General features: G+C 41.9%; 2 protein-coding genes and 1 long non-coding RNA gene across 3 annotated transcripts in view; 1 reads left to right on the top strand and 2 right to left on the bottom strand.

The window, feature by feature from the left end:
• Positions 1–3,925, bottom strand: part of PLCH2 (phospholipase C eta 2) — a 71,326-nt gene extending 67,401 nt beyond the window's left edge. The window contains exon 1 of the mRNA XM_054086040.1: positions 3,445–3,925. Coding sequence (XP_053942015.1) covers positions 3,445–3,556 — 112 coding nt within the window. The 5' untranslated portion in view covers positions 3,557–3,925. The remainder of the gene's footprint in view (positions 1–3,444) is intronic.
• Positions 3,926–16,885: 12,960 nt separating this feature from the next.
• LOC128854259 (uncharacterized) lies at positions 16,886–22,075 on the bottom strand. Its single transcript, XR_008453253.1, has 3 exons — positions 21,941–22,075; positions 17,794–17,853; positions 16,886–17,258 (listed from the first exon to the last, which is right to left on the bottom strand). It is a non-coding gene; the product is annotated as an uncharacterized LOC128854259 (long non-coding RNA).
• PEX10 (peroxisomal biogenesis factor 10) lies at positions 20,443–25,718 on the top strand. Its single transcript, XM_054085970.1, has 6 exons — positions 20,443–20,555; positions 21,560–21,640; positions 21,973–22,376; positions 22,753–22,928; positions 23,219–23,354; positions 25,513–25,718. The coding sequence occupies exons 1-6, from the start codon at positions 20,462–20,464 to the stop codon at positions 25,582–25,584; spliced, it is 963 nt and encodes a 320-aa protein (XP_053941945.1). The 5' UTR covers positions 20,443–20,461; the 3' UTR covers positions 25,585–25,718.
• The last annotated feature ends 787 nt before the right edge of the window (positions 25,719–26,505 follow it).

Genomic DNA, 26,505 nt, shown 5'->3' with positions numbered 1-26,505 from the left:
AAGAGCTGTCACTGCACTATACAGCGTTTAAACTGAGTCATGTAAAGAGTTAATTAGGGAGTTAAGAACAAACTCAAGTGGGTGTTCTGAACAAGTCTCCAAAGGGATTCCTGAGCTGCAGACCTGCTTTTGTTTGGGTTCATACCCACTTGCACTGGAATGCTGGAAGCTCTGCTCAGGCACAATGAAGACTTTCTCTCCCTCTAGCTGTTTCTGCCATTTCTTTGCACTTTGTCCTAGAGCTTTACGTATGGAGGGATATAATGAACAATTCTTGTTCAGGAGGCAACAAATCACAATTCATCCAACAAATAAAAAGCAGTTCCCTAAACATCAGTTTGTGTGGTGTAGGAACAGCTGGAACACACCATCTTCCTTCAGCAAAGCCAGAAAACACACAAATGATGCAGTATGTCTAATTTCACCTCTAAAATTCAGCACTTTTCTTTTTCAACCCCTTGCAAACCCATTTAGGAGAAAGGGCTAGGAAAAAAGTGTCATTGTTGATGTGACCTGCAGGTGAGTCCTCTACTAGAAAAAAATTAGTATCACAGAATATATGGCAAGATAAAGATAAGAACTAGTGTAATAACAGTTAAATATGGATTATGTTTTCACTGACAAGCTATTTTTAATACAACTGCAATACAAATATATTCAGCCCCATTATTGCTAGTAAAAATTAAACATATTGGCCAAAATTGTAAGGCAGCAGCAAGATAAATTGATCTCACAATCACTGGAAATTTGGCCAAAATGATTAAATTAGTTCCTGTGAGACCCCAGCCAAAACGTCTAGTGTTTTCTGCCTCATAACTGTAGGCAGTAAATGAGAATGTATTTCAGGCAAATGAGTTTTGTGTTTACTACATAAAGTTCCAATGAAAATCTTGGGCTAAATGAACTCTTTCTATTTTAAATGCAACAAACCAGCTCCTCCTCCTCCAGATCTCTCCTATAGGAGAAATTCATCTGCCACAGACATCAGTTACACAATTCCCTTCCTCTTACCCAATCTCCAGTCAACACTGATGTGCAAAATCACATCTGTAATCTCCAGGGCTTCCTAAGAGAAGAGCTCATTTTCATCTGCGTAAGCTGTCAACACTCAAAGAAGAGCAACAGCTAACAATAGCAGTTCTTTGAGCTCTCTGTCTCTCAGCTCAGTTCAGACAACTTCGTGGCGCAGAGCCACAACCTGAGGCAGCATAAATCCTGTTCTCATCAACTTCAAGAAAGATTTTCCAGAAACACTTGAAATAATCAAGGAAAAAATTTGCAATTGGTTTTGACAGTCTCATCCTATGAGACTGATTTACATTTTTTAAATATGTAGCCCAAAATCTTTTGCTTTGAGGAAAAGGTTGGGTTTTCCTTGCTGCTCTTATGGCCTTCATAGCTGCATTCTGCTGCAATGATCCCTCCCAGTTTTCCCAGCACTTGGTGTTCCCTCTGGAATAGATGTGGTAAAGATTAAAGAATAAAATATTTAGGAGCACTTGGGGCTGCTGAATAAAGGAGCTTGGTTGAAAGCCAAAAAGTAGTTGATAGGCAACTGCTCTAGAATCACCCACAGAAAGGATCAAGCTAAATTACTGGGCTACCACTCTTTCTTCCTCATTAGTATGAGCTGCTCTGACAATAATAATGGTTTCTCTCCCCAAAAGATCCCGTACACCTCTCTGCCTTCTTGAGGAACTCCCCACACACAGCTGTTTGCTCCAGAAAAGCTGCTGCACAGACCCAATGGTGTGATTCTTATAAATTGCCCTTTCTCCTGCTATCCTCTCTCTTTTACAATCCCCCGTTAATAAGAACACTATTTCAAGCCAAAGACTTTCCCATTTTAGGATCAATGACCAGCACGAGATGCCTGACAGATCTATGGAAATAAAACTTACAGATTTTCATATCTGGCACTGCAACTCTGTCCTCCAACCAGATATAATCCTGTTCTCTACTAGTTCCTGGCTGAAATCCTAAAAGGAGGCTTAACTGGGATCCAGTTGTTACCATTTAATATATGGCAGATCTCACTTTGACCTACATTCAAAAGCCAGTTCCTGCCGGCCATCATCTGCCTGCCTTGCAAAGAAAAGTGATACACGTTCCTTTCAAATTACAGTGCTTATCTCCACCACCAAGACTAAGATTTCTGTTCCCTTTCTCTCTTTCATCTGTGCTTTCATGTCTTGTCAGCCTCCTTTTAAATGTATTGTTTCCAATCTATGCTAATTGCCAGAAGGGAGCCACAAGCCACCCACTGAAGGTACTCCAGCTAATCAATTAATCTCTCAGAAAAACATCTCTGCATTGGGAGGCAGCTAAATATGCAAGGGTGCGTTCAGAAGTGATGAATTTTATTAATTTTCAAACTAAACCTGATACCCATTATCTGTTGGGAACAAGAAGCACAATAAGCAAACAGTCTAATATCGAGTTCCACCACATTTGGACATGAGGATTTAAAAGCAGGTATGCAGTTTGTGTAGAGTTGCTCAAAAACCCAGTTATGTTGAAAATACGTTACTTTTCAAATGCACAGACCTTACATTCTTACAGATACAGCGAAAGGCACATGGCCAGGAACATATTGAGCAAACCAGCAACTGAAATATTCACTGCCACAAGAGATTCGGTTGACGATCAGAAGAGATGTCAGGCATTTTGTGGGAAACGCACATACCCCACCTAAGCCACAAGTCAGACAGTGATTCAGAGCCAGTTTCTTGCCAACGCAAACTTGCACTGTTTGAAGGTCTAGTCAATAAGAGAACTTATGTCGTCCTTCCAATTTCCCTGTGTGCATTTTGCCACATTCCCCTTTTTGTGCTGTACCATTATCTACGGTCACAGAAGACAACACATGAAGATTATCATCAGCACATCAAGTGAAGGTACTGTATGTATTTTTCCTTAGCTTGGGAGTAGAAATCAGTTTCCTATCTATTTAAGCACATCTCAAAAATGCTCCAATCACTTATTCGAGTATAAATGTCACCAGTGACATGAAGATACTGCCCTGTCTTGGGAAGCACTTGGAACATAAGAGTCACAATCTCATGCTGTCGTGCAGTAAAAGGGTTCATAATTCATACTGTACTTAAACACCAAAAAAGCAAACAGTTCCTTCATGCAAAATAGTTTACAGTCTTACATGTGCCACCAGCTACTGTGTGAAACACAGGACAGAGCAGTGACGCTGTTTTAGAGGCGGGGGGTGTTAGGTGTGGTTTTTGTTTGGTTGCTTTGGTTTTTCTGGGGTTTGGGGAGCTGGAGAGGGGGTTAAATACATTTCACCCAAACTCCAGTCATCACACAAATTTATGGAAAACTAGAAGTCCCATATGAAATGAACTCTTAATATAATAAAAGTAATTAGGAAGAAAAAGAAAGTATTTTCAATACCAATATTGGATGAAAGGACAGTAGCCATTCACTTACCTATTGTGATGATGTTTGCAAAGAGGAAACGGAAATAGTTTCCATCATGAAAGATGAGTTCTTCTCTTTGTGTTAAATCCCCTGCTGCAGACCTTGGAGAAGTCAGAGCCATGTCGTGCTGTCAGAGCAGCCTAGCAACAGTGCTTGCTTCAGGCCAGACGCAGTATTTCAGAGCAGATATCTGCTGAAAGCTCAGTCAAATAATGAAACTCTCTGAGAAGAACCAACAATTTCAGGATGCTGCTGGCTTACTTCAGGAGTCACAGTAAGTGCAGTCTCCGGAATTCCACATTCAGGAGACTGTCTCAGTTGAATTCTGACGACACATATCCCGTGCATCGAAGAACAGATTTTATAGTTTCAGCATGGAGAAAGAACTACCACTGAGCTCAGTCTTGATAGAAAGGATGTAATGGCGCTTCCCAGGAGCAAAACAGTTACAAGTATTCAGTGGACCCTCTCAGCATCTCTTGCACATTGCAAACCTGGAAGAGACAATGTTTTTAAAATAACTGTTTCTTATACAATATTTACTACAGGAACCTCACTAGATAACGTACAATGGACTGACCTCAGCAGCTGCTTATATTCCCAGAGAGCTCCCCATATAACAGAAGGCACTGACTCTTCTTTCCTTCACCCCAGTACTTACTATAACCACAGAAAACTATGCTTTTGCCAGCAGAACTTCTCCAGAAGCCAACTACTCATGCTCGGTTTCACTACATATATATATATATATATATAAACACACACACACACATAATATATACAAATAACTCAATCAGTGTGCATAATAAGGGCATATATCAGCTATATTCCCAAAGAGAACTATCTGCTGGAACTCTGACTTGCTCACTCAGTTCTTGTCTTTTACACTTTAAAGCTCTTTTCTCACCTTACGTGCTGTCAACTGCCTCCATACCATATCTCTTCATCATTGTCTGGCATTCTCCTTCCCTTTTCTTACTTATCTCCTGCTACAGGCTACAGAAGGCTCACCTTTACAAAAAAAACTTTCTGGTGGATAACTTCCTTGGAGGAAGAAGGCCAAAATCTCACTCCAAAACAGCAGTCACACAAAACAGAAACCTGGGATTCTACCTTGTGCTGGGCACTGAAGCTATGGGAGTCTCCTTCAGTTTGTAATTACAAGTTGAGCTCTGAAACACTGCCCTAACATGTTTTGTTGTGAAAGCACAGTTCCAGTTTGACGTTATTTTAAAAGAGAGAGCAATGAGACATCACTATTAATTTACAGTGAGTAGAAATGAGGGGGGAAGTGAGACATTTGCAGCACAAAACTACTAAGTGATGTCCCTGTTACAGCATCCTCCAGTTTGAAGTTGCATCTCTCATCACGTTTAGTCCCTCATTCACCTTCTTTGGTAAGTCGCTCCCTCTACAGACTGTCTTTTCATCAAGTCCCACCTCCTCCATGCTCTATACTTGCCAAAATCTCCTCTGTTGAGGGGGAGCAACTCAGTCAGTGAGTAATACCCATACAGAGAGCCAAAGGCATAGCGACTTCATCTATGGGACAGCAGCGCTTAATGACCTCAATCCTGCAGAAATTCAACAGCGTTAAAATTACTTGTTTACACATTTAAACAGGAAATATCTCAAAGAGTAGCCTGTGGCTCTGAAATAATTTTGGGCATATCAGTGGGTGAAGGGAGTGTTTATTACAAAGCAGAGCTGGAGTCACCAAAACCAAAATTATAAACCTTAGGCCACATTTCACAAACAACCAGATTAAAAGAGGAAGGAGGTAAAGGTTATCAAAGATACTCCCTTCTCCCCAGTACACATCCTGGTACATGTTGTCATCTGTCCCCACAATTGTATCCCTTCATCATGTCTGACATGTACATAACCTAATTAGTTAAAAGAATATAGAGCAAACATTCAGCTGTAGACTGAACAAAACCAAGTCATACATTTCCATGTATTCATTTTGCACATCCCCAAATAAATAGGTTTTCCTTGAAGTTAATCCTCAAATTAATACCAAAGGTATATTTACATAAACACACAGAGATGACTTGCCAAGGCTCTTTCTAAGCTTTTCTATCCTGTATATACTTTCCACCGGACCCTGTACTGAGGCACATCTGTGATTCTGACACTTTTTGAAGTTCAGCTGTAACTCTTTGGCTTATAGGATTACTTGCTTCTACTCATAAGATGTGTCTTCTATGATGCCAGAAAAAAACGTAAGCATTCATAAGTCTTTCTTTGCAAGACACACCATTTTAAAACTGGAGGTGCGCAGCTTGCTGCAGTTCATTTGGAGAAGTTTAGATGAAATGAAAACAGTTTCCTTTCAGCTCTTATTATCTGGTCAAAAGATGTCATCCCTGCTACTACATCTTCGATAGGCCGCCACGAGTATGATATAAATGGCATAGCAGCCTGCTGAACCAATACAACGTGTTGGGGAGGAATAGGAACAAGGTACTTGAAGAAAGGAGGTGTCCAACACAGGCAGATATCAGACTAAGCAGCAAGCAAGTTATCTACTGGGAGAATCTAGGGGCAGAGACCAACTTTTTGCTGCAACTCACTGTATGTGTCACAAGCACCTAATAAAACAGAACGCTAATTCATGACTGTATGCTGCCATCACAACCACCCTGTAACAGCATGTTGATAGATGTATTGATTTCACTGGTATTTTCAGAGGTAGCTGTCACAGGACAACACTCTGTGTCCTGGTTACCACTAACTGCTGTCTTATCAGCATTATGGAGTTTGCAACCTGAATCTCACACCCTGGGATAATTTCTCTGTTCCATATAAGGTGACGATGAGAAACCACCTGACGGCTGCTGGTCAAGTCCTGTCTCAAGCTGTCTGCCAAACGCTGCTCTAACTGAGGGGTAACAGTGCCAAAGCTCTCTTTTGAGAGTATTGAGTCCAGTCACCTACTAGATATCTCCCTGAAAGGGTTCACGCAACCAAAACAGGAGCAAATAGAAAGAATGTCAGAGGAGCTATCTAGTTTTGACGCACGGAGCAACAGCACTGTAGCAAGGTTAAACCAAAGATAAAACTTAGTCAGAAAACAATCAGTGCACACACTACTCAATATTTCTGTATGTCACTGACTAGATGTCATCTATAAATACACTTGCTGAAACTTGGTGTTGAACTGTGCAAACAGTTTACCGAGATTCGGACTCCTTGCGCAAAGGGAATGCCTGGTCTGCAGTTAGTGCGGACCCTGCTTTGAGCAGATACCAGTGACCTACCGGTTGAGGTCCCCTCAGACGGGAGTTATTCTAGGAACTGAAATGAATTTATTCCTTGAAGTAGAAATTGTATGATCCTCATCGGGAGAACTAATGACCCTATAACACAAGATCCTTACATGGATTAAAATATTTTCCTATAGAATTATAAAAAAAAAAAGTTAACAATGAGCTGTCAGACTCCTTTAACAGCATCACCTTATCCAGTAGTGATGTCATTAAAGCATGCAAACGCTGTTACAGAAAAGCTGTTGCTCTCAGATGAATTGAGCAACATTTGCTTAAGACTAAACCTTTCTGTTATAACATTTGTTGTGTCTGCTATTCCCATACGTTGTTTGTACTTTGCATTTATGTAAACTTTTGCCGAAGGCAGAAAATACACTGAGACAGAGCATAGCTGAGGAAAACCCTTAAGATATGATCTTAAGATACATGCACATTTGCTCAGAGTATTTGCTTTCACTGCCTGATTTACAGAAAAAAACTTAAGACTTGTTTTAGACCTTTAGGGGAGAAGCAAAACTGGACTGCAGAAGGCATCCGAGGAGTCTATGTCCACTGAAAAAGCCAATTCTGCACTCAGCAGCATTTCTGGAGCTATGTCATTGCATGCTCTGAGCAAGTACTTCTAATTCTGACAAGTACTGCCTCGTAGCAGGTGTTCTATCTGATTTGGTCATCTGGGCAACTTCTCCTAACCACCATTTTATAGCCACTAGCCACAAAACAGCATTTCCAGTATACACACGTGAAGCATTTAAGCCTGAGATTGATCCAGAAAGCCACAGCTCATGGGACAGATGGAACTGTTTTAAAATCAAGACAAGATCTATCCATTTCCTATTCAGAAAGCTGAGCTGCTTGGTAGGTTTTTTGCCAGGTTCTCTCACCTCTTTGCTTTAGGGTTTTTTCTTTTTTTTTTTTTTTTGAGAGGTCATTTCCTTTGTAGGAAGTTCAATCTCTGACTCATTATACACTAAAGAATGTATCCATGAGCGTGAGGAAGTCTTAATGGGTGCAGATGTTTGTGCTGGTACATACTGGCATCATTTCAGTGAAAGTAGATGAGCTGCAACACTTTACATTGAGGATGTGGCTCACCAAATACTTTGTCTTGAGTCATGTCAAAGTCACACTCCTGACTCTTTTTTCTGATCTGAAAGTAAAGCTACTGCAACTCAGCTGATCTGTAAGTATCTTCTGTTTTCATGCAATAGAGGTTCACTGTGCACTCAGTCCCACTTAGAGCTTCTACACAGGTCCCCAGACCTCCCTCTCTTCCCCTCTTCTCTTCAGCATACCTTTGCTGTTTAAGAAAAAAAAAGAGCCTAGCTCCTCTCCCCAAAACAGCAAGCTGAATGTCCACATAAATCCTAGGCAGACAACCGTTAATCTTTAAACTACAGCAGGATTCAAACTGGTATCTCAGAACACGATTCAGGGGCCAGACGTTCAATTAAAGTAAATGGAAGCAGCTCAGTTGGGGGTCCTGGAAGATCTCTGGTGAACATTGTATGATGAAAAATACCAAGCACATTCCCTGGAAGTGTTTCATCTCTGTTATCCTAGGAATCACTTTGGCCTTCAAGAACAGCACTGCTTGTTGGCAAAAGTCACAAAATAGCCCAAACCGAGCAAACGTCTGTTCAGACCCACAAACAAAATTCAAACTGACTGCTCAGGCTAAGAGCCCCAAGTATTACTGTATGAGGTTCCGTATTCCCTTAGAAAGCAGGATTTAAAGCCCTAGAGGCAGGATAGATATCACTGAACAACAATAACAAAAAAGTGCTTTGTACACCATTAACAATCCTTCAGCCATTTTTATATCACTACTATATTTAAAGTTTAACCCAAACAGATCTGCTTTTGGGTTAAGGGATGTCTGGTGTGACACACACCAGAACTCAGACAAGCTCTCATCCTTCCTGAGCAGGCACAACAATACCGTGGATGAAATCTAAAAAAAAAACACCCCAAGACACCACCTAGACCTGAATAATTTGATCAGGAAGCAGATCAATAGGACAAAAGATCAAATGGGAGAAAAAAAATATTTTAAAGCATTTAAATGCAAGACTTGGGGTTTGCTTTTAAACTCTGCTGTGGTTCACTATGACGTGCTGTTCACATTAAAGAATGCAACTCCATTCACTGGGCAATTCCATTTGAGATAACTTGCACGTCCAGGCATGCTACTTCACATCCAAAGCAACTGCAAAATGAAAGAAGTCTGTTTCAGTCCTACTGAACAAGGGGGTGAGCCCACACCTTAGGGTGTGATACAACATTCTTTTTCCCAAGGGACAGAGCACACACAGAACTAACTGGCAGGCGATAGAGTTCTCTGGCAAATAATTCTGCTAAAGATATAAAGGGGAGCACAGAAAAGGCACTAAAGAAGAGAGGACACCGGGATATCTTTCTGGCAGCCTGTTGCATTCACCTTACACCCAGAACACAGTCATCCCACTTGAAAGGAACACTTAACATTTGTCAGCTTTCTTCACCCACTCCCTACAGCCTGGACAAGGGCTGCACGTTCAGGAGAGCCCTGCATTTTTGCTGAATGATGTAACCAAATAATCCTTATGCAAGTAAGAATACTTTTTATTAAATCCAAATAATTTATTTAACGATTATATTGACTGTCATATGACTTCAGCATTTACTTTACAAAACAAAACTTGAAATTTGCAACAATTTCCATATCTAGGGGATAGACTTGTTTGTAATACTCTTGCCTATTTATCTTGAGTTGCCAAAACCCCTCTCACTTTCACAACCCTCACTTGATGCTAGCCAGTTCCCAGACCTATTTGAAGTGACAATGGAAATAGAGCACACAGCAGCCTCTTGCTTTTCAAGAGCATTTGCATGTCTCATTAGCAAGACAGAACTAAAAATTGTTATTAGAAGAGTAAAGGGAACTAATTAAACAAGGTTCTAAACCTCATCCAATAGCTTGGCTCAGAAGTACTTTGAAACTACAAGTTTCATACTACAGACCATGAAAAACTAAGCCTCGGAGAAGGAATGGGGAGAAGGAAATGTCCTTGTTAGGAGACAGACAGGAGCTGACTACTGCTGGAAAAGCAGAGTTTTGACTGCACATGGGAATTTGTGAGTCATATTAAAGAGGAGAAACAGATTATGGGCTCCGTTGCCATTTGTAATCAGGAGATCTATAATACTCATGTTAATACCTCTCAGTTCTGTTAGCAGTCCTGGTCACTCTCTAGAAGCCTGACTTCCTACTTTTCCAACCTCAATCAACGAGGCAGGAATTTCTTTTAGAAATGCCTATGACCTTTAATCAAGCTGCTTTGCTTCTATGCAGCAGTTTACTGTTGTACTGCTCAATCTCTTCAATATTAAGGACTAAGTTGTGCTGGAGGAGTTAGAAAGGAGGTGGCAATACTTGTTCTCCTTTTCCAAATCAGTGGTAAATGATCAGCTTTCCCCTGAGGATGCTGAGCAGGAACAGATAGATTCAAAAACCTAAGCAGAGGAAGAAGGACAGTAAGGGAGAATAGGAAATAAAATGGATATAACTTGTTAGCTAAATGGTGAGGTAAAATCTTAATTTATTGCTATCGAAATTAGGATCTTAGCCCAATTAAAACAAAAGGTTTTTTTACCAGCCATATTGCAATCTTTCAGCACATAATGTATCGCTGTTTTGTACCAGTTGTATCATTACTAAGAATAAAAGCTTTGTAGCATATTTTCATTTATGTAACCTCAAACTGGAACAATATGAAGAGCCAATCAGGGTAAAAGAAAACCTTTCAGATGCACAGAATAGATCAGAGTGCCAATTTAACAACACTCACGACTACATTTTTCCAGTATAAAATGGCCAGAACTCCCAGCAAGGGGAATTAACGTGTGTACTACAGCATCTTTGATCTGTATCCCAATTTTGCCTCTTTAGCCTACTCCAGGTAACTGGAAAGGGATAAAATTTCGGTGGTATTTGACACAACTGAAAGCCAATAAGGAGGCTTCGTACCACTGCAGAATGTCAAGCAAATGCACATACTAACCCCCTGAGCTTTTAGAAAAGAGGACATCAGCCCATTCAATGAAAACTGTAAAGATAGGACAGCCTAGTACTTAAGTTCTAGTATTTAAGAGTTTTGTCCTTAACTGAAGCGCAGCTCCCTCTTTGTAACACTGTGCAAATACTCCACAAATCTGTACTACTGCTGAACACTTGACTTTCAGGAAAATTTTCGACAAAGTAAAAGCCAGTCATGAAAGACTTCAAAACCAGAGATAATAGAAGGACACAGAAATAACGACATGACTTTCAGTGACAGGGAGAAAGGTGAGTAGCAGAGAGCATGGAATACAAATTGCAAGCACAAAAGAGAATGACAGACATTGGAAGGATCTCTTACAATGTACATTGCTTCAAAAATGTCACACCATGGATTTAAATAAGTGCAGGTGCCCAGCTTACTCTACAATTTAAAGCGGCATACTTGCTCCTGTGGACCTCTCAAATCTAATCTATCTGCATTGTCCTTAGGGTCACATGCAGCTTTTTAAAATAAATATTTTTACATTAAGTGCCTTCTATGACAAACAGTTGAGTTGGGAAGCATTGAGTTCTCTTGGTTTGCTATTCACACTTCATTTCCAATAAACACTCCTCGAAATGAGTTGATGATAAAAACAGTTTGCATGCACTCTTCTAATGCCAAGATCATCTTTCTGACATTTTTGAAAGCTTAGTAAGTCACTGTCCTGGGCCTAAGGCTGGGCAAAGGTTCTCAGCAGGACTTGCACAGCTGGTGATGTTTTCATTTATGTCCGTAAGGAACCTGAACAGAATCAAAAGTGTAGTCTCTTTTTCAAGGGGGTCTTTTGTCACACCCCCCTGCTACAAGACAGAAACCAAGCTGATGAAAGTGACCGCTACCTGTGTACAGTGCAAACAAATAAAACACACTTATACTTGGCACCTTAAAGAGGAGGCTGGGTTGGTTTTTTTGCCAAATATCCAAACTAATTTCTTAAATGAATCCCTGCTCCCATTAGCAGGAAGAGGTCTGGGAACCACTCCACCTTCATTTTGCAAAAGAGGGCAGTGACATACACAAATACTAACTAATGGACTTGCTACAAGGACCTAATCCAATAAATGTCAAAGTACAGCTCTGCTTTGTTCACCGCCTTATCATGGACTTTAGTACCTTGTTAGTCAATAAATAACATTACTTCAATAACCTCATCTTGTTCAGAATCTGTCTGAACTCATGGGAGGGGAAGACAGAAGTGGGATAGGTCATTTTATACTGTAGGAGACAAATAAAACCCCATCAAGTTATTTAACAAAGGATGATCTTATACCAAAAGTCATAGACTGCAAACTCACTTTTAGAGGCGCATAGCACCAAATCCACTAAGTGGTTTCTCAGTTTTAACAGAGCACACAACCCCCTAAATCCACATACAAGGGGCCAGCTCTAAGTGGGCATTACAATAATTTGTAAATCCCATCTCTGCCAAAGACTCACTTCAAAACCTGAGTTAATCCAAGTCTTTCTGGCAATTTCAGCCACGTGACAATCTGCCTTTAGCCGCTCTCACAGCTACCTCTGCACAGTCCAGTTGTCATCTCCTTGGCACACAAATAGAGTAGAACATATTTCACCAAGTTCAAATGTGCAGTATTGTTTAGTGGGATTGCTGCAACACATTCTGAAGGTCTCCGGTTTTCACTTTCCCCTCTGCAGGCTGTGCAGCTGCTTTCTCTGCGCACCCCACCTGCACGCTTCTCCTGTTTCTCCAGGCTCTATACCTTGCTTGTTTTTTTAAATAACTAGAACATGAATTACATGCTTTCAGTTTAAAGGCAGAGAAACCTTCTAGAAAACATTTTGCAGCTTCTCTGGGCAGTAGGAAATCTGGAATAGCAAGCTGGGGTGGGTGGATGGATGTTTCAAGGGGAGAATAGGCAGGGAGGAGTTTCTTTTAAGTTAGTTTAGCTAGTCCTGCAAGGAAAGCTATGAAGAGACATCCTCTTCACAGCAGATTCAACACAAAAAGTGGTATTGCAAGTTTCTGCCTAAGAGCCTTTGGCAAACAGCATCTGGAGGGGATGGGAACTACATAGTTCTTGCAGCACTTCCAATCTCTCCCAGGAATGTTAACATGTAAAGCTCCCTTCACCTTCCCACCTGATTTCCTTCTTAATTTCTGAGGCAATCCAGAGCTCCCTGACAATTAAGATGTCAAAAGATCCTCCAGGAGCCATTCCTTAATTAAATGGAAACAAGCAAGGCTTTGACAAACAAAGAAATGCAGGACCAGTGCATAACCAGGGATAAAAGAAAATTCAATCTCCAGATGTATACTGTGTTTCTGACTGAAATGGATCCGAAAACCTCACTCGGCTAATGCTTTCAGGTCTATAGATATAGAAAAACTGCACTTCTAAAGTTAAAATAAGTAGTGAATTAACATTTATCTCATATTTGCTTGAAATACAACCTCAGATGGGTCAAATCATGAGCTCTTCAACAAATGAGATCCATAGGCCTATAGGCCTGCAGGCTGCCTTCAAGCAGCAAGAGGCTTAGCAACAACATTTTACACAGCTTTTCTTGTCAAGACAGCTCAATGCACTTGACTCTGTTTTATTGTGGCCATTTTGCACCCAAGGAAGCTGTTCATGACATGTAGCCTGAAATATCACCCTATCCAGAACTCCATCCCCTCTCTCATTTCTTATGTGAACACCTCAGGATTTTGGTTCCATTCATATTTAAAAATCAAAGACTGTTTCTAGTGTGGATTCCAGCTCCCACTGCTCCTTGTTAGCCACTATGCCTGCTGTTCTGCAGGATGCTGTTTCAACCTGAATGGAGACACTAAACAAGCAAGATTTCTATCAATACTGCACAGAATCAGATGCAGTCTGCTGGGCTGTAACACACAGAAAAACCACAGGAAGGAAAGCCATAACTTCGCCTAAGCACGCGTAGAGATTTGTCACAGCCTGCAGTTTCATAGGTGCCCAGCCAATGACTCCACCGTGTACTTGCGTGCGCTGAAGGCAAGGGCTCCACCTCCACAAAATGGAGGCAGATTAAACAACGAATAAAAGGTTTGGAAATTCCCTACAGATCGAGACTGTTTTAAGTAGTGATGTGGAAGTTAAGAACTTCATAATGATTTGCAGCAAATACTGGCTGAGATGTTCTACCAAGAGGCCACATACATTATTATAGAATCATAGAATAGTTTGCGTTGGAAGGGACCTTAAAGATCATCCAGTTCCACCCTCCTGCCATGGGCAGGGACACCTCCCCTTAGATGAGGCTGCCCAAGGCCCATCCGACCTGGCCCTTGAACGCCTTCAGGGATGGGGCAGCCACAGCTTCCCTGGGCATTGTGCTCAACCCAGAAGCCAGTGAGGGAGAATTGCTGTCCCTTCAGAACAGGGCTTGTCTCCTGTTATGCAGGCCTTTTCTTCATTATCACCTAATACTGAATGCATGGTCTATACCTACTGCTCACTTCAAATATGCCATTTAGAATTATTCACAAGCAGTGATATACAGGAAGGTTTGCTAGCAGTTGGCCAGGCAGGTGGGACCCAGGGGAGCAGAGGTTAACTCACAAACAGGGCCAAGACAGAGGAGGTAAGTGAAAGGAAATTCAGGAGTAACACTAGAGTGTTTCAACAATAAGATCAGATTAATTCAAGTCTAAGAAAGCAGTGGGTCATTTTATAGATAATCAACGCAGAACTGAGATATCTTGGTGCATGACAAATGTATTGCAGTAAATTCAAATTCCTTAGTAACTGAGAGACTGTCTTGACCAAAAAAATCTCTTAAGCCTCATCCTATTACCGACACAAACTGATTTGTACAGTCATTTTCTCAGTTCTGGACAAATTAACAGGACTAACAACAACACATTCTAGTCATAGTCACAAATAAGTTGGTGCCTTTGAATTATATTTAGAAGCTGAATAGGTTCTATTTAGGTTTCATTCTAAAACCAAAGTAAAGTTGTGGTGTTCTTGAAACTGTGAATACAGAGCTTCAGAAGAACCATACACTCTCTATATTATATTCTTAACCAAGATAAAGATTCTTTTACAAGAATAATTTCAATCTTCCACCTCTACAGCTCTTCACAACATGTGAACGTTATCAACGAGTTCTCGCATTAGGAAGCATTTCCTGCAGCAACATTCAGTTAGATGCTCTCAGACAATTTAGGGTAGGTATGAAGTGGCTTTTAGAGTAGCATCAATTACAGAAACCCCAAATGCCACATGAGAAGAAAACAAAAGCCCTATTAGATAATGTAATAGGTGCTTGGCCATAAACAAACTTACCATCTTCGCAAAGCCAGAAGAAAAGCCAACAAAAAACAAAGAATGACTATAAATTCTGCACTGGTATCTAGGGTATGAATTTAATAGGTTTCACAGAATCATACAGGCCAGACATTCCACGGAAAAGTCTCATTTGGTCACCAATGATAAGGCACGAGTTAAACATTCCCCATAATCTGTGGCCCTGGAAGCCTTGTGGTTCTATAAGATGCGAACATCCATGAGTTGCAAAAACAATCAGAGAAAAAGTTAACTTTCCAAGACTGATGCAGGGATTAGACAAACTAACAAAGAAATACTCAATTAAAATTCTCCTGGCTTTAGACAGGAAGCCACAACTTAGGTAATCAGAATGATAGATTCTTTGACCTGAGAAGGATCAAAATACAATGCATTATAGGAGCTGATCTCAACATAGTCATAATAATCAGCAGCCCCTTACTGCTTCAAGATTTGGTTATACAGACAGAAGTAGAGCCTGTTAAATAAAAAAGCCCACTGTTAACTGCTCTGCCATGACAAACGTATCTATAGTCTCTATATAATAGTAAGTCATCAGGGCCCAGAAGCACCGACTGAAGAGCTCAGAGACAAGTTAGCATTTATTCATCTGTTTCTCTCTCACTGGTACTGAGGTCACCAGAACGCAGTAACTATGACACCACGCAACCTTGCTCGCATTCAGATAACCAGTGCATTTCATCAGCAGTCACTGACCTTCCTCACAACCCTCTGTCTTTTATCTGGACTAAAGAGTTCCTTGACACCTAATCTTACTAGGCAAGGGAGAATTCTCCCCAGCTACATTTTTCCCCCTCAGAAAGAGAAAAAAAGCCTCTCTCAATGGAGAGAGCTTCGACCACTTTCTTTCAAGTAATAAAGAACTTAACTTTGATCTAGATTCTGAAGATGGCATCAATCTCCTATCTCAAAGTTATCACAGTCAGCAATGAATCTTGCTCCACTTCCATTTTAATCGTTTGCAGTTGAACAAGAGACAAACACTACTCTAGACATTGTCACCCTTAGGATTTGGGGTATGTTTAAGACCTATGTCTAAACTCTGGAGCCTGAGGCAATTGAAGCATACACAGCAGCACCAGCAATTTGGCCATCCTTATTATTTGCCTTATCTCTGCAATCGTAACCTAGATTTTTATGCCAGGGAAGAACTGAGAGCTCCTTCTCCACAGCCCAAAACAACAACTGATAAAAAAACCCCAAACAACGCATATCCTTTCGCAGGTTCATGCGTGTCTTTCCTTCCTAGTTAAGACTTAGCAGCCATTCAGTCACAGAATCAGCCAGGTTATATTACTTAGATACCTAAAATAAAATAGTAGTTAATTTTACATTCTCTTATCCAAGTCTGCTGTAGTTTAGACTTACTATACCTGTGAAAGCTCAAAGCTCAGGTTATCATTTCGGAATGAATGCGCTAGTCTCTTGTGTTGAATAAAGCACTTGTCCAGTCAGAAAAGTATAAAAGCACAAAAACTACTTGCTTCATATCCCTACAAGCTCAGCAAATCTAAAACCTTCAAACTAGCAGGATTCCAAAGTTCCTGAACATATTCGTGAACAAGAGAAAGCACCACCAAAATAAAAGCAGCATTAAACATCATGTTCTTTCAGCCCCCTCTCTTCCTTAAAAAAAGCCAAAAGCGAAGTAGTAGTATTCTTGGGGTAGCACACTATAAAATTTGTTGCTAACTTCTAAGAGTGAGCAAAAGTGTTAAAAGCGCACCAAAATCTATTCCTGAAAGGGAAAGTAGTAAATTAAAATACAACAAAACCAAAGAAAACACCACGCACCTTGCTCTCTTCTCTCCGGACAGTGCAGACGAGCTGTCCCGGCTTCTCTGCACAGAGCATCGGAACCTTCATAAGTGACAAAAAGAAGAGGGGAGGGCACCGCGGAGCCTGGGAGGAAACGCTCCGCCCTTCGCTTTGCATGCGGAGGGTTCCCAGCTCGCTGATCACAAAGCAGCTCTTACAGCCCTTCTTCAAACAGTTCGGCTCCAGGGTAACAAGTTCAAAGTGGGAGGAGGCAAAGGAATCGGATGGTGCTAACAATCCCGAACAGACGTTTCGTTCCTTTTCCGGCTGCAGAACCTGTTCTTCAGGTTGGAGGCTGAAACATCTGCCCATTGCCGGGTGTGAAAGCTGCGCTCCAAACTATGCTAACAGGTCTGCAGAGAAAAAAAAACATATTTAATAACGCACAAACAAGCAACAAGTAGGAGAAAAAGTTAATCATTACCGTGCACAGAGTTTGTTTTACATTTTGGCCTTCCTTATTGTAACCTTACCGGGTCTGTTGTAAGTAAAAGCAGAGAAGCATGCGATGACAATAAAACCTGCAGACATTCACCTCGCAGAGCTTAAGTCAAAGACAGTAGCTATATTTTAAGAGATACGGCAGTTTTCTGCAGTTGCCAATATCAAGTGGAATGCAAAGTAGAAGAAACAGATTTTTCTTGCAGATCCCTATGTAAGGACTAACAGCAGCCCTTCTACTGGACCACAAGAGTATAGTACCTCATTGTTACAGCTTTTGGATACATTTTGACTGTGCTGTTAAAGATAACTACTTGTACTAAAAAAAAAAAGTAGTATTTACCACACAATGCCACCCAAAATAACGAGTTTTTACACTGAGCTTCAGAATCCTAAACCTATCTTCAGCTTTACAAATGGTTCCCAATCTAATAATTAAATACTTACCAGCCAGCATTTCAGCTTTGTAAGAAAAGGGTCTCTTGAATTCTTCTTTGGTTTCTTGACCTAGAAAACAAGAAAACATATATTTCACGTAGAGCATAAATGAGAAATTATACCTAAGGCTCTAACAAACTTCTCTAACCATCCTTCCCAACCCAGCAGCTATCACCCAGGCTAAGTTAGAAGCTCTAACAGAACACCACCCTTCCAGCCCCTCACTTCCCCCATTCTTCTTATATTCCAATTATGTTCCAATGTTCTCAGGTGCACCTGATTTAAGAAGTATTAACCTGTTGGCTGCTGAAGGAAACCCCAAGACACAAGACAAAGGAAATACTACCTATCACAGCCAGCAAGATTAAACTAGGATTAGAATACACTTCTTCCACTGCCTGTGCAATGTTGAAATAGCAACCAATGTTTTTGTGGTGAGAAAGTTACCCAGTCTTCTAATTTTAAGCACAGTCTTCCCATGGATTTTTCTTAACCACTGGGCTGCTGCACACATGAGATAGCACAGAAATCATAGCTTTAAACAAAAATCAAAACATATGAGACTAAGAAGTGAAATGAAATTCTGAACAAAATGATTGGTCAACCGGTTTTAGTTATTTCTAAAAACCAGTATAATTTAGGCTAGCAGTTTCAAGTTTCTTAACTTGGTACATATCAGATCACTATGATACATCAAGATTTAAGTGGGAAGAGCACACTACATGTGGAAGTTTCACATTCCATATCCATTTCACATGGGATATTTTCTTATGCAGTTACTCCCTCTACTGTTTTACTGAGTAAAACGTTCTAATGTTTTTCCTGAATTACATTGATTTTATAGCTACAGATTGAACAATTTGCAATTTCATTTGTTACACGCCCTTCCATACACTACCAAACAAAAATGAGTTGCACCTGGAGGAAGGGGGGGATAGGAGCAAGGGGGGGAGAGGATAGGAGAGTATTACTTAAGTGTCAGATCCATCACAGCTTTACTTATAATTTACAACTTTTGGTGCAATTAAACTACAACTTTGATGTCACCTTTGATGTCATTAGCTGTGTTGCTAATAACAGACTACTAAGAACAAAGGACTAAAGATATCCATTTACTCGTGTTTGTCAGTAGGAAGCTTTTCTCCTTTTCAGCACTGAGAAGAACAAAAAAACAAGTGCAAGCTCCCAACTCCTTCCCTTTACTTTCAGGTAAGTTACTGCAATATTAGTCTGTAAACTCTTCTGGAAAGCATCTGTTTTAATCCACGTTTAATTAGTTTTCTCAAATAATTCAATTACTAGGCAGAAATGTTTAACTTCTCCATACGGAAGCTTGTGGCACATCTGAATTTATAACTACATAACACTGGAGTGTGCTAAGAAAAAAGAGATGTGTCTGACAAAAGTTAATGTATCAACTTCAAGGTGAAGATATACCTTCGTTAAAAGGCTGTAGGGAGCATACAAAAATTGTTATTTCTGTTTAAGTAGAGTTTAAACAGTCAGAGCTGCAGGAGCGGCACAGGGAATGTGGCTGCCTCCATCAGGAGCCTCGTGGCAACAACAGCCACCAGACAAGGCTCAGTTCTATAAACCAGGAACCAGACACAGCACCAAGAATGTTTTATCAACACTGCTGGCTGATGTCTGCTCATCTTCCCCTCTCCATCTACCTCAGCCAGGCTTGGGGGGGGGGGGGGGGGGGGGGGGGGGGGAGCCTTAGGTTGGAGATCAGGAAAAATTTCTTCCCAGAAAGGGTTCTGGGGCACTGGCAGGGGTTGCCCAGGGACGTGTTGAGCCCCCATCCCTGGAGGAGTTTAGAAGAGGGGTAGATGTTGTACTTGCGGATATGGTCTTGTGGCAGACTCAGCAGAGCTGGATCAATGGTTGGATGATGACCTTAAACGTCTTTTCCAACTGAAACCGTTCTGTGATTTGTGCTCCTCTCTCAGGCGTTTGTGCTCCCCTCTCTCTCTGGGTATTTAATTGTGCTCCCTGCTCACTCTCAGGTGTTTCTGCTCCACATTCTGAGGTGTTTGATTTGGATGCTCTGGGGGGGGGGGTGTGCTCCCCTCTCGCTCTCAGGTGTTTGTGCTCCCCCTTCTGAGATGTTTGATTTCGGTTCTCAGGCACTGGCACAGCTGCCCAAGGAGGTGGTTGAGTCCCTGTCCCTGGAAGGCCTTAAAAGACAGGTGGAGAAGGCGCTCAGGAATCTGGTTTAGTTCTGGACAGGGATGGGGCGACAGGATGATCTCAAAGGCTCATCAGGATGAGGGTGGAGAGTAGTTTGCAGGGTAGTTGGGTGTGAGAGATGTGAGTGTGAACAACTACAGAGATAGGACAAAGGGAATGGTTTTCAGCTGAAAGAGGGGAGATTGAGATGAGATCTCAGGGAGAAATGTTGTTGCTGTGCGGGTGGGGAGGCCCTGGCCCAGGGTGCCCAGAGCAGTGGTGGCTGCCCCATCCCTGGAGGGGTTCCAGGCCAGGTTGGATGGGGCTTGGAGCCCCTGAGCCAGTGGGAGGTGTCCCTGCCCATGGCAGGGGGGTCTGGATGGGCTTTGAGGTCCCTTCCACCCAAGCCACTCCATGATTCTACTATTCTACAAGGTCTTTTCCAGACAAACCCTCCCCCTGGGCCGGCCCCTCCCCTCGGCCCGGGGCGGGCTTGGCCGCAGCAATGGCGGCGCGGGTGGCGCGGGGCGCGCAGAAGGACGAGCTGTATCGCAGCGCGCTGCGCAGCGGGGCCGGGGCGGCGCTGCACGGGCTGGCGGGTAACGGCGGGGCTGCAGAGGGGATGGGGGCAGCGAACCGCGGAACGGGAAGGGTTGTGAGGGAGGGAGAGCGAAGCCCATCCAGTTCCACCCCTGCCGTGGGCAGGGACACCTCCCACTGGCTCAGGGGCTCCAAGCCCCATCCAACCTGGCCTGGAACCCCTCCAGGGATGGGGCAGCACCACTGCTCTGCGCAGCCTGGGCCAGGGCCTCCCCACCCTCAGCGTAAAGAATTTCTCTAATGCGTAGTCTAAATCTCCCTCCTTCCAATCTGAAGGCATTCCCCGACATCCCTCCAGTACCTGAAGGGGCTACAAGAAAGCGGGGGAGGGGCTGTTTAGAAAGGCTTGTGGGGATGGGACGAGGGGGAACCGGGATAAACTGGAGAGGGGAAGATTTGGACTGGACATAAGCAAGGATTTCTTCACCATGAGGGTGGGGAGGCCCTGGCCCAGGTTGCCCAGAGCAGTGGTGGCTGCCCCATCCCTGGAGGGGTTCAAGGCCAGGTTGGATGGAGTTGGAGCCCCTGATCCAGTGGGAGGTGTCCCTGCCCGTGGCAGGGGTGGGACTGAATGATCTGTAAGGTCCCTTCCAACCCAAACTATCCTATGATTCTATCACTGCCCTTTTCAGCATGGATTACACACTAAGGAACTGCAACTGTGAGGGGAGACCCGATCACTCCCGGCAGCTCCCTGAAAGCAGGTTGCGGTGAGATGGGTGCTATCTCTTCTCCAAAGGTATAGGACAAGAGGGAATAGCCTCAAGTTGCATCAGAGCAGCTTTAGATTGGATTTTAGGAAAGATTTCTTCACCACAAGGGTTATCAGGCACTGAACAGCTGCCCAGAGAGGTTGTTGAGTCCCCATCCCTGGAAGTATTTAAAACACGGGTAAATGAAGTGCTTAAGGATATAGTATAGTAGTGGACAAGTGCAGTTGGACTTGATCTCAAAGGTCTTTTCCAACAAAACAATTGTCTGATTGTATGATTCCCTCCCTCAGGTGCCAAGAAGTGGCTGGAGTGGAGGAGAGAGGTGGAACTGCTCTCTGATGTTGCCTACTTTGTCCTCACCACTCTGTCAGGTAATGCGGCCAGAGACTTCACATTTAATGTCTCTCCAAACGGTGGAAAATGAGCTTTGTGTCCTGTTTGCTGTCGGCCAGTAAGTTTGGGTTTTTTAAACAGGGATGCATGATGCTATGAAAAAGCATCCCTGCTTTAAGCCTAAAGCCATTGCAGTACCTGCTACTGTGAACACACCTCATTCCACACAAAAATCCCACAACTGTTTCTGAAACCCCCAAACCAGATGTGCGTTCCCCTGAGCAGCCTGTCTCCACTGCTCAGCCATACAGAGAATGACATTGCAATTGCCATCTTACCTTGCCTGTGTTCTGTTCCACACGTTGTTTAGGTTATCAGACGCTGGGTGAAGAGTACGTTAACATAGTTCAAGTTGACCCCACGAAGAAAAAAATACCATCTTTTCTTCGACGGGCTGTCTTCATCTCTCTTCATACTGTAATACCGTACTTCTTAGAAAAGGGATTACTGCATCTGGAACATGAGTTGCAGACAGAAGCGGACGAGTCCAGAGCCTCGAGCAGCCCGGTGCTTGGCTTATCCAGAAGGACCTTAATTCGAAACTGGATACAGAAGCAAGTTCGGGAGCTTACAGAACAGCAGAAGAAAGTAGTCTTGCAAACGGTGTATGTTCTGAAACAATGCATACCTTTGATCCATCGACTGCACCTGGCAGTGTTCTACATAAGGGGCACTTTCTATCACCTCTCTAAAAGACTTGCAGGAATCACATATGTAAGTGGATGTATTTCTTGTCTGAAGATGGCGTCCACTGTGGTATTTTGGCCTTTTCTGGGGTAAAATCTGTAAAAGGGATACAGAATTTGGCTATAGCTGATTATAAGGTGGGCAGAGCACACTGGGTAAGAGGGAAATGTTTAATACAATGTAGAGGGGGTGAGTCACTGCACTCGTGTGGCTAAGAAATGCTAATGCACTGTCAGAAGTTAATACTCTACGTAACTTCAGAACAGTTTAGTACAGTCTGTCTTCTACAAATAGTTGATTTTTTTGCCAGAAATAAGAATTCCAAATCAAGAGTTTTTTTGGGGGGAGTGGCAGTTTCATAAAACCAAATAACTAAACATCTCTGTTTCTGTGAACTATGTAGCTGCGTTTTGGAGGAGCGCAAGGAGACGATCAGAGCATTCAAACAAGTTACAAGTTTCTTGGAATAATTTCACTCTTCCATCTCCTGCTAACGATTGGTGTCCAGATGTACAGCTTCAAACAGAGGCACAGAGCCAGGCAGGAATGGAAACTACACCGCAACCTGGCGCATCAGAAGTAGGATGATTTTTACTTACTAGGAAAGAGGTGGAAGCAATGGTGGGAAACGTAATAGCTTTCCTGAGTGGGGAGAATACTGTTGTGTCATTTTGAATTAAGTTAGAACCTGATGTAATGAAACATTTGATGCATTCCTCACTCTTAAGCATCTCTTAGACCTCATGGTTTTGAGGGCTTCACAAGAAGGGTTAATGCTTGAAGATAGTGTTTGCTTTAAGATTGTGCTATCAAATATTTCTTACAATCAGGCTAAATAAAATTAAGTAATACATAACTATGTTAATTAGAAATACGACCACAGAAAAAACTACCGGACGCCACTCCTGCTGCACGTTGTGTTTGGAAGAACGGAGACATACGACAGCCACACCTTGTGGCCACCTCTTCTGCTGGGAATGCATCATGGAGTGGTGTAACACCAGAGTAAGTAGAGCATAAAGGGAGGCTGGAAGGGGTAAACGTGATGAAATTTCTACTTGAAAATACCTGTTGGCCTGGGTGTTGAAATACTAACCTTGTTCTCACTAAGGCACCCAAAATCCCCACAGGAGAGTTTACCAGAACCTATATATTTTATTAGAATAGAATGGCTGTGCATTACAGAGGTGGGGTAAATGAAGTGAGCAGTTTTCTGTTGCAGCCACCAACATGTGATCAGACTACTGTGGAAGTCAGAAAGAAGAGAACTCCTTTACCTACAGACCTAGGCTAGAATTCTGACTGCAAAGAAACAATAAAAGCAATAATATTCTGAAGCTTTCTTCACCAGATTTGGAGTGAAAAAGGAATAGAATAAGTTACAGCCAAACTGAACTAGCTTTTATGCGTGGTAATTTAAACATGGATTTTGCTCTGGATTTTTGAAATACAATAGAATTTTCATCCATTAAGGATTCATTTAATCCTGTTATTTAAAAAAATAGTTTGTCTTACACAATCCACGCTACCCACCCCTCCAGTTAGCATTTTTTCAGCTTATCAGCTGTTTGTTTCTGAAAGAGAAATGCAATGGAGGCAGCAAATGTGGCGAAGTTTCAGCTGGACGTGATGCAGAAGTGAGAGCTTGTGGGGGCTCCCTTCAGAAAACTGATAACTAGGCTGGGAATGAGCTAAACTGCAGCAGGAGCCTGCAGAGGGCTCCTTACGCTGAACCTGTCCTGCTGGGCTGTAATAAAGAGTTCCAGAACCTTTCCTAAATCAGATAGCTCTCAAGAAATGAATTCTTAGAGGAACAGTTCTGGTGCACAGATTTCCTATCACAGTGTTCAGAACATAGGATGAAGAAACATAAGGAAGACTATTGAATATCCTTAATGCAGCAATATTAACTCCCAAGTACTGCCTTGAATCTGAAATAAAAAAGCAAATAACTTGGTCCCCAGTGAAATCAGGTGGGGGGAAGGTGGGGAAATCACTCAAAGCTGATAACTAGCAAGTAGATGCAAAATGGATTTGTACCTACCTCCCAAAAATGTAGTCTGGGCTTCCATAGGGTTTTTTTTTTTGTTTAAGATACAGAGACTTAAACTTATTTTTTCTTAATGCTGACAGCAATGTTAACATTTCAGTAACTTTTAGTCTTTTAGAATGCTTTGACCTAATAAATCCTTAGGTCCTCTTACTGGATTCACCAAGAAAAGATAACAAAAATGTAAGAGCTCCAATTCTGAGAATCAACAGTATCTTATAATACACAGTCAATATCTTTAAATGCTACTTCTAGCATACATGAATAATGTTTCCTCGTAGTGGCTCTAACTGTAGGATTGTACGATTCCACCTATTAGCAAAATGAACTGAAGTGGTATTGCCACCTAGATGAAAAAAACCAAACACTAAAAGAACTGTTAAGAATCCATCCAGTTAGTTTTGGCTTACTGCTTCAGGAAATGCTTAAATAGCAGGTAGAAGCGTGGCCCCTGTTGGGAAACCACTTAGGATAAACTCAGGACAAAGCAACAGCAAAGCTGCCTGCAGTCCTAATACAAATGAACCCTGCAATGAAACTGGCCTGTAACGCAGTTCAGTAAAAACGTGTCATGCAACACTAGATATTTTGGATAAAGATGGCAACCGAGATGAGCGGTCTGCTAGTTCTAGTTCAGCTACAAGTAAAAGGGAAATTAATTTTAATATGAAGAAGGAAAATGAACCACAAATTACCTCCTAAATGAGCATATGACAGTGTTACTTAGCAATATTCAAGGCTAATAAAACATCAGTGACCATTAAAGTGGTTTTGCCAGACAGGCTTTCTCACTCAAAGGTGAAAATGTGAGCGGTCGCTTTTACCCCAAGATGAAGAGGTTACTTCCAGGTGAAGGTATGTGCTGCGTACAGTGATCATGGTTTTAAGTTCATCTGTTAAGCACCCATGTCACCTCAACCTGCTTTTTAAAGAAGGTGAGCTTAGAATGCTTTACATGGTTAAGCTTGCACCACAAACAGGGCTGAAAAAAAAAAAGTTTTCTAATTATGGATGCAGATTATTTTCTAAGAGTAGGAAAACAGTTTTATTTAGATTTTTTTAAAGCTTTTAAATAAATTCAGTATGTCCATCCAATTTATTTTCTTTTTGTAGACAGAATGTCCACTGTGCCGAGAGAAGTTCCATCCTCAGAAACTCATCTACCTACGTCACTATCAACTGTAAAGGAAAAAACTGTTGTCTTTCACAACAAGGGCCTCAGCTCTCCTACCCTTTGTAAAGTTGTCATACAGCCTCAGTCAGTCCAAGAAAAAGACTTATAATACTGCTAACTGCCTGCAGAAGGTGACACTCATTCCTGTTTTACAGAATAAATCTGTTTCTGCCTCTACCCTTCTGTTTCTTCTGTCATGGTTCTTCACCATCTTAAAAATATGTCTTTCTAAGAAGTGTTTAACACAAATATAAGTTTTTTTCACTTTGGACAATGAAACATTTAAATCAGATTCTCATTCTCTAAAGGTAAGTGTGGCTGATGACTCCTTAAACCTCTCATAGCATGCTTAAAGTATTACTAAATTTTTTTGATTTGTAAGACTGCTTTTCTCCTGTAACATTATAAGTCCATGCTGTAGACCTCAGGAGAAAAGGACAAAAGCTCTACACAAATCCTTAGTTTGTCTGCAGCAGAGGTTCTGATGATAACTGTATGCTGTTCTGTTTTCATGACAAGGTTAAGAACAAAGCAGGTTTCCTTGATTTGACAAACTGAATTTCCTTTAGATCAATAGAAGCAATAAATGCAAACCCAGAAAAGTGCAGACTAATTTGCACACTGATCAATTAACATTCTGCTTCTGAACTCAGAGCTTTCCTGTCACTATTAGCAAGACTTTTCATCGCGTATTCCAGAAATTTAGACTACCACAGTGTAACAAGTGTTGTTTCAGAAAAGCCCTAGTTCCTATACTATTAGAAACTAAGCCCCACTGTAAAACACTAGTGGTATAACACAGCATAAGTGTTGCCTGTGTGGTGTTTTCTACAGCCTAACACAGATGGGGAAAAAGCCGACTTCAGCCACAAGACCCTCCCCTCTTTATGGCAACAGAGGCTAGTGCAGCTAAGCCAGTACTTTGTGGTATA

The sequence above is a fragment of the Cuculus canorus genome, chromosome 21 (assembly GCF_017976375.1).
Source record: "Cuculus canorus isolate bCucCan1 chromosome 21, bCucCan1.pri, whole genome shotgun sequence".
NCBI lineage: Eukaryota > Metazoa > Chordata > Aves > Cuculiformes > Cuculidae > Cuculus > Cuculus canorus.
This window is presented reverse-complemented; position numbering and strand designations above follow the sequence as displayed.

Coding starts and splice junctions, on each gene's coding strand:
- PEX10 (XM_054085970.1), top strand. CDS start 20,462: ATGGCGGCGCGGGTGGCGCGGGGCGCGCAGAAGGACGAGCTGTATCGC. Junction 20,556..21,559: donor GGCGCTGCACGGGCTGGCGG/GTAACGGCGGGG, acceptor TCCCTCCCTCAG/GTGCCAAGAAGTGGCTGGAG. Junction 22,377..22,752: donor GACTTGCAGGAATCACATAT/GTAAGTGGATGT, acceptor TGAACTATGTAG/CTGCGTTTTGGAGGAGCGCA.